General features: G+C 40.2%; 1 protein-coding gene across 1 annotated transcript; it reads left to right on the top strand.

The window, feature by feature from the left end:
• The first annotated feature begins 2,245 nt into the window (after positions 1-2,245).
• Positions 2,246-4,038, top strand: LOC109244369. The gene is made up of 2 exons (XM_019411452.1): positions 2,246-2,653; positions 2,758-4,038. Exons 1-2 carry the CDS (start codon positions 2,246-2,248, stop codon positions 4,036-4,038), a joined length of 1,689 nt encoding a protein of 562 aa, XP_019266997.1.
• Positions 4,039-8,620: the final 4,582 nt, after the last annotated feature.

Genomic DNA, 8,620 nt, shown 5'->3' on the forward strand with positions numbered 1-8,620 from the left:
CTCGATTTGGGATTTAAAATAGGCAGAATGGCCTAAATGGCACTTGTACTTATACCACCTTGTCATGCCGGTCCCCAAACTTAGATATTTGCCAATTGAACACTTATACTCATTCAAAACGTGAATAATAAACGCTTATCCAAGGAGGCTACCAGTGCGTGTATGACAATCGCCTACACGTAGGACGCCACGTCAATAAAATAAAACCACGTAGGCTCCAAGTCACATATGATGGCCAAATAGGATAAAAAATCGGCAAAGGATTATTTAACCCCCCCCCCCCCCAAACCACATTTTCCCCTCATTTTACAATTACCCGCGTACTTAGGGCTTAGATAGTATCGAACAACAGTGAGTCTCTCCTCTCTTCTCCGTCGTTGTTTCCGGGATTTTCATCTGTACAGTTGTTATCGAAGTTTGTGGGGTAAGTTTCTTCATTTGTTTTTCATATTTTGTCTTTATTGTTCTTCATTTCCCTCTATTTATGGGGCTTTTGCTCTGTTTAGGTTTTTTTAGGGGAAGGTTGGGTTAGGTCGTAATTGCTGTTTAATCCCCCTTAATATATAGGGCTTTCGTTGTGTTTTGCTACATGTTAGAGTGAAAGCCCTTTTTAATGTAGTGTCATGCATGTAATGGCATATTTGATTATTCCGTTTAGTGTTTTGGGTTTTTGTTGTCAAAGCAGAATTTCATCTTATGTTTATGCATTTTTTTGTGATGTTTTTTGGGTCTCCTTCTTGTTAGTGGTCCACCACAGTATTTCTGAATATTATAAGGCATTGTGGGGACGAAAAAGGAATCTTGGAAGCTTTTTTACTTTAAAAATCTATCTTTTTTGTTGGTTTGTTTATGGAGTTGTGTAAAGGTGCAACTTTTGATAACAAATAGTCATTGATAACACTGTTTTTTTTTGTTACTTTTCAGGTATGAAAAGAAAATGGCTTCAACCCTAGTTAACCTACAAATCCACCACAGTGGTAATTTTGTATCCGACCCTGACCTAAGGTATGCAAATGGACTAACTTGTCCTCAATTAGCTACTGTTGATGTTGATGAGCTACATATTATGTTGTTTCACAAGTTTGCTAGTGACTTAGGATTTTTAGAAGTTGATTTGTTTGGATGCAAAGTTAACAAAAGGGGTGACTATTACATTTTAAAAACAGATGTTGATGTGTTAAAGCTTCTTAATACATTGAAAGGTGGTGACTTTGTTGATGTTTGTATTGTCCATAAAATTAGTGAGCCTATTCTTGTTGAGGACATAACTGAACTAGACCCCACTATACAAACAGATGGGCATGACAGTGGGTTAAATGCTAGGGCTGTTGTGTCACCTCCCAACTATGATATAAATAGGACTGAAAATGACAAAAATAAGGGTAAGGGGGCAGATATAAATGAAGAGATAGAAGAATCAGATGAACGTAAAGGTAATAACTTCTCATCCTATCACCTTCAAACATCAGAATCTGATTTTGATGAGGACCTTGATGATTCTGAAGGGTCTGACTCACTGTTTGATATAGATAAGAACATTGAAGAGTGTAGTGATTTGGAAGATGATTTAGCTGAAATTAGACAGTCTAAACTCAACAAAAAGAAGGATTCCCAAGTAAATGTAGATGAGATACCATTTGGTCCAGTTGGTATAGATGCTGGTTTTGAAGATATGCATAAGAACAAAAGGGGAAAATATGAAGGGAAACTAGGAGGGGATGACCAGTATTTTGATAGCTCAGATCCAGGTTGTGAGTGTAGTGATGATGAAAGAGAACTTGTTGGCCCTGATGAAGTAAGGGATGCACCAGCTAGGAATCCAAGTAAGAAGGTCTACTTTGACACAACTTGCAAAAAAATATTTTTTGAATTGTATATGATATTTGAGAATGCTGTACAGTTTAGGGAGGCATTGCAGACATATTCTATTAAAAAAGGTGTGAACCTTAAGTTGAAACCTAATGAGAAGGAAAGGGTTAGGGCAAAGTGCACAAAGAAAGGCTGTCCATGGCATATCCTTGGTAGCATAGAAGGCAGCACCAGTAATTTTAGGGTGATTACATAATACCCTGTCCATAAATGCTACAAGAAAACAAGGAACAAGATGTGTAACCCACCATGGATTGCAAAAAAATTCAAAGACAGAATAATTAGTGAGCCTCAAATTAAGCTTCATCAGATTCAAGCCTTACTTAGGAAATCATATGGCTTGTATGTGAGTAAAACTTCATGTAGAAGAGCAAAAATGATAGTTATGAAGGAGAATACGGGTGATTACAAGAAAGAATTTGCTAGGCTTCATGATTATACAGAAATGCTAAAGTCTACTAATCCTGGCACTACTGTAGTGATAAGGACATCTAAGGATTCAATTCCTGGCAAGGAGGTGTTTATGGGCATTTATGTCTGTCTTGAAGCATTAAAAACTGGATGGTTAGAAGGGTGCAGAAACATAATTGGCTTTGATGGTGCATTCCTAAAGGGGACATGTAAAGGTGAACTGCTTTCCTGCATTTCCAAGGATGGAAATAATCAAATGTTCCCTGTGGCTTGGGCATTAGTTGAAAAGGAATCAAAGGATACATGGTCTTGGTTTATCAGATGTCTCAAGCATGATCTAAATTTGACAGAAACTGAAGGAGAATGGCTGACAGTCATGTCTGATACGTAGAAGGTATGATTTCTAATACTCTTTGTTTAAAGTGTAATGTTTTCATTTATGTTTAAGTTATAACAATATAGTTTTTATGATTGTAGGGTCTTCATCTAGCAATAACTCAGTTATTGCCAAATGCTGAGATGAGATGGTGTGTTAGACATATCTGGGCTAATTGGAAGCAAACTTGGCCTGGTGAGGAAAGAAGGAAAAAATTCTGGCAGTGTGCAAGAGCTACATTTGAAGTTTACTTTAGCAAGAAGTTGGATGAAACGGACCAGCTGGGGGGAGATGTTGTTCAAGAATTACTGAAATACAACAAGGAAATATGGTGTAGGGCATACTTCAAAGAACATAGTAAGTGTGATGTAGTGGAGAACAACATGTGTGAGACATTCAATAGTTGGATATTGGCAGCTAGGCACAAGTCTCTCATTACTATGTTAGAGGAAATTAGAATCAAGTGTATGGAGAGGATGAATAGCATGAGAGAGTTTTCTGAAAAATGGGTAGGTGATATATCACCCATGGCTATGGAAATACTTGAAGAGAATGCTCAAAGGGCAGCCAAATGTGAAGTCAAATTTAATGGTGAAACAGGGTATGAGATCCAGGATGGGCCATATAAACATGTTGTTGACTTTAGGATATGTTCCTGTACTTGTAGATCATGGCAACTCAAAGGAATTCCATGTGCACATGCAATTACAGCAATGCATTATAAGAACTATGAGGTTGAGCCATATGTTGACCATTGGTATAGAAAGGATACCTACCTTAAAGCATATAGCAGATTCATTCAACCTTTAACTAGTATGAATTTGTGGCCAAAAAGCACACTGCCAGCTATTGAGCCACCTGTTATAACTGCAATGCCAGGAAAGCCAAAGGAAAAAAGGAGAAAAGCTGCTGATGAACCAAAGAAGAAGTTTGGGAAGGGTACAAGGATAGGGAGACAAATGAGACGTTCTTTGTGCAAGACTCTAGGACATAACAAGAAAGGATGCCCATCAGCAGTAAGTATTAATGTTTGTTTTGTTACTAATATTGAAAGAATTCAACTACTAGTGATAGTTTTGTTATGTGTATGCAGAGAAACCAAGGGGGAAAGGCTGGGACTAGTTCAGTTGGAGGTGAAACTGCTCAAAGTGGAACTGCAGCAACAGCAGCAGCTGGAAGTGCATCAGTACCAGCAGCTGGATCATCAGCAGCGGCTGGATCAACAGCAGCACCTTCAACTATGGAAAGTGGCACCTTCACTCCACCAATCATTGATCCAAGCACACAACAATCAACTAATATTGCAGGAGGTCCAAAAAGGAAGACCAATGAGCCTAGAAGAGGTGGTGCAAATGCAGGCTCTAAGAGACCAAAGACAGTAGGATATAGTGTGCTATTTGATTCAAGTGGCACTGTTATACAGAGGGTAAATATTTCCACTCAATTACACAATGGTTTACTACATAATCCCTCACTCACAACCTTTTATTTTTGTGCAGTCTGGAACTACTGACAGAGTGGTACACAATCCTTCTACACTCATAAGTTCTGCTCCTACCAACATTGAACTTAGGTTCAAACCACCTGGACTAAAGTGGAACGGTCGAGCAGCAGCTACACAAAGGCAGCTGCAAGAACAGAGTTACAGAAGAGCAAAGTCTGCTACAACCACTCAAGCCACACCAGTTACACAATCCACACCAAGCAGCCAAGCCACAACAGACATTAATTGAAGTGCTCAACTGATATTTACATATGTATGTTTTTATTGACTGTGGTAGACAATATTTTGTAAAGCTACTTCATTATGTATGTTTTTGTTGACTGCCTATCGTTGGCAATATTTTGTAAACCAACTCCCTTATTTTGGATGTTTTATTAACTGCCTATAACACATGCCATTATATTAGTACTTGTTGCTGTAATGGAGCCTTTGTCAATATATTCCATGAACAAAATTTTACATCAACACAAAATATGTAGCCTAAGCCCAGGAAATAAGAAAGTGCACTATCAATCCTAAACAAAAAACATAATAGCTAACATTAGAACAACTACAACCACAATTATAATAGCAGCAACTTTGAACTTCGACCTTCCTTGTCTTCTTTGACAATGGCATCGATCACTCTTCTTAATAAGAGCCGCAAGAAGAGTCTTGTAGTGTTCTTCCTCAATCGCAGGATCAACCCATCTGAAAAAGCCACAACCTTCACCAATCTCATATCTTCGGCAGCCCAGGAACCTCCTTCCAGGATTGGTAGGTGTTCGTGACATTTTAAGATCTGCAGCAACTCCACAATAACACAAAGGTTTCTTCTTCATTGTTGAAGGAGAAGAGGCGGCAATAGCTTATTTGTTGCAGGAGAAGCAGAAAAAAATCGTCTTTCAAAACAAAAGGAGATGGCAAAAATTGATGGGCAACGAAGAATCACAGGAAAATAAAATTTTATATTTCACTGTTGAAGCTAACAAAAAAAGAAGAAGGCATCAGATTTGGATAGAAATTAGCTTCTATAATGTTCAACAATGGAGAATAAGGTAGAAAGAAGAAGATGGCTGTTAAATAGGCTAAATTATTACCGTTAGGGCTTTTTAACTGTCTTCACGCCCCTTACAGGCGTGTGAATCACGCACTGAAGCCACATATGACACATAGGATAAGCCATGTTGGATAAGCGTTTATTATTCACGTTTTGAATGAGTATAAGTGTTCAATTGGCAAATATCTAAGTTTGGGGATCGGCATGACAAAGTGGTTGAAGTACAGGTACCATTTAGGCTATTCTGCCTTTAAAATAAACCGGTGACTTGGGACACCATAAATTATCCCAAGTGGCGACTCTGAATCTAATAAATTAATCCCATTTCTATTATTGTCACTTTAATTGAAAAAACTCCCTATCCCCCTCGGGAAAAAGGAGGTGTGACATAATCCCTCAAGAAAATTGTCCAAAAGATCAATCGTCTGGAAAAGTTTGAGCTTTTTCTGATTTTTTTTTCTTTTTTCTTTTTTTGTATTTTTTCCTTCTAATACTAGACTAAGTCTACTACGGGTTCTTAAAAAAAACTAATAAAAAGAAACAGATTTATACAATTTACATCACAAGAAGTAGTTCCCCCACCCCACCATTAGCATATGCATAGTCCCTGATGCATGTAAGAATGTAAAGCAAAGTAGGGTGGGAACAAAACTCCCTGCTAGTCGGATTCCTCCTCCTCAGAATGCCCGCCAGTCGCAGCTCCGAGCTCATCATCATCATCAGCTCCCAGGGGCACCAAAGCCATGGGCCCCGTGACTTCATCACCAATCTTATCCTCTGTGTCGGAGCCTTTGTGAGTGTTCTCATCCTCTAAAGGGTGAACGGGACTCCAGGTTCAATCCCCAAATCTTTTTGGAAGAACTGGACAAATCATTGTGTAGATGCATACGCTCCTCGTCCGATACACCTAACCTACTCATGATCACATTTAGGGAGCTATAGAGATACCTGTTGAACTTCTCATCCCTCTCATTTTGTGCCACCTGGCTAAGATTAGATGTAGTCTCCAACAAATATGTGATGTCCATCAACCCCGTAGGAGCCTCCACAACCTCGTCATAACCGGGATATTCAGGCACCTCCCCGGAAAGCATGTACTACGTGAGCAAGTTGCCAAAGAAGAATCTCTTGATTTTCCACCCAAATCGTGTGCGGGACATCTACCCTAGCATGATCTCACCCACATTGATGGGTTGCCCAGTCATCAGAAAAAATATCACACACACTCGAGCTCGAGTGCATTCACTGTTGTGCTCAACTAGCATGAGTCTGGCCTGCACGAAATTTTGCCACACCTTGGCGGTCTTGTTGAAATCGAAGTGGATCATCTCAAGATGGGAATAGCCCTTAGTTCTGATCCACTTGGCATTCGAATCGAAGGCACAAAGAGTGTGACATGTCGCCTGGTAGCTTGGGCGTTTGACAATTTTTTGTAGCCTCCGCAGGTTCGGACTATCAACTCCCAAAAATTCACATAAAGACCGCCTATCCATTGGCACCTCTTTTCTATGGACCCATGACGTGAAAAGTCCGCATTCCAATTGGCATACAATTCTCGCACCATGCTTAAATTTGCATGGCCAGGGCATTCGAGGAACTTATCCATCTTCATTTCTTGCAAGCGGGCAAGCGGGCAAGCACCCCCGGGAAGTTCTTTTCCAAAGTTTTCACATTAATACCTATCTCGGAGACGTACCTCCCATACAACACAAAGTTATTATGCCATTGGATGGCATCATCACGAACTAGATCCAAGCGAGGCCTTGGTCCCAAGGGTGCCTTCTTCGATCCGTTGGCAAGTTGTTTCCCTTTCGCTTGCCGCGACGATCCTTCCCCTTGCTTGCGCTTTTTAGGAGCGGGATTCAAAGATGGCCCCACACTTAAAACCGAAGGCTCAATGTACTATACTCACAATCTTGGTTTAAAACGTACAAGTGTTGCACCACAAGGCAATGGGTACTCAAGACTTCCCCATGCCACACAAGTCAAGTGGTTGATCATGGCGCAATGATTTAGCCTTAATGCAAGCAAGTAGCACATGATCCGTAATCTCTACCACTAATGCACTACACTAGCTACTCCTAACAAAGTATTACAACCTACATACTACAAGATACATGGTGTGGCTACATGTGCACCTTAAAGCTAAGCTCTGAATTATGTAAAACCACCCCCAAACACCCCACACTTAGCCCGATATCACATACAACTACACTCAGTTACTCAGACTTCACTCGTGCACAAAGTACTCATTCAAACATTTTATCAAACACATTGTGGGATGAAGTGTGTGCAACTTAGTTCAACAATGGTGGCGCTTGGTGGCCCTCCATAATTTCAATGAAGTAGAGGGAATTCTAGTATACTACTCCGTATATAATATGACACCAAGTTGTCACAACCAAGTTTGTTCACATTCGGGCCACCCACCATAGAACAAGTTCTAAGAAGCAACTTATGGGGAATTTGGGGATTGGGGCATTTGGGAGGGGGAGGTTTATTATTATCTACCAAATAAAAGAAAAAAGAAGAATAAGAGAAACATTCCTGGAGGATTTAGGATGAGAGAAAGAGAACAAGTTGAAAACTTGAGAGAAAAAGAGAGAGAGAGAGAGAGAGAGAGAGAGAGAGAGAGAGAGAGAGAGAGAGAATTACGGGTGAGAGGGGAGGGTTAGAGTTATGTTAAACTTGTTTTTTTTGTGGAGATGGGTTGGGTGATTGGGTATGGGTTATAATGTGAGGGTAGATGGGTATATGGGTCGGGTTTTATGGGTATGGGTAATAATACAATAAAATAAAAACAAACAAAACAAAAAAGAAAAAGAATATAATACTTACCTGCCCCTAGCCCAGCGCTCCACGCTAGGTTTGGCGCTGGGGGAATTGAAAACACTGTAAAGTGCGCCAAGTAGCGCTGAGCGCTAGCTTGGGGGCTGTTCTGCCGATTTTTTTTTGAATGAAATCCCCGATCCCCCCCCCCCAGCACTATATATATCCAATTTACATACCCCACAATATTCTACCTATAATTTCAATGTCTACAAAGAAAACAAAAACTCTATTCTACTCTAACAAAAAAAAAATTAAAAAGCTAAGCTATGAAAGCAATAAAAAAATGGGTTGCCTCCCAACAAGCGCCTGATTTAACGTTGTGGCACGACGTAGGGCCTTGCTCACTCATCAGCGAGTACCACTTTGGTCTTCTCACGATTAATGATTCCACCCCAATAGTGCTTGACTCTTTGCCCATTTACTAAAAATTTTCTTTCACCATTTAAAGCGTGCAACTCAATTGCACCATAAGGAGTAACCTCACCACCTCAAATGGACCTGACCACCTCGATTTTAACTTCCCAGGAACAGCTTGAGTCTAGAATTGAACAATAGTACCTGTTGGCCCGGTTCGAAGTGACGTGGCTTG

The sequence above is a fragment of the Nicotiana attenuata genome, unplaced genomic scaffold (assembly GCF_001879085.1).
Source record: "Nicotiana attenuata strain UT unplaced genomic scaffold, NIATTr2, whole genome shotgun sequence".
Classification (NCBI taxonomy): Eukaryota; Viridiplantae; Streptophyta; class Magnoliopsida; order Solanales; family Solanaceae; genus Nicotiana; species Nicotiana attenuata.

Bases quoted from the DNA above. Each gene is read 5' to 3' on its own strand.
- LOC109244369 (XM_019411452.1), top strand. From the start codon at position 2,246: ATGATAGTTATGAAGGAGAATACGGGTGATTACAAGAAAGAATTTGCT. The intron at 2,654-2,757 runs GTCATGTCTGAT...TTATGATTGTAG, and splicing joins CTGAAGGAGAATGGCTGACA to GGTCTTCATCTAGCAATAAC.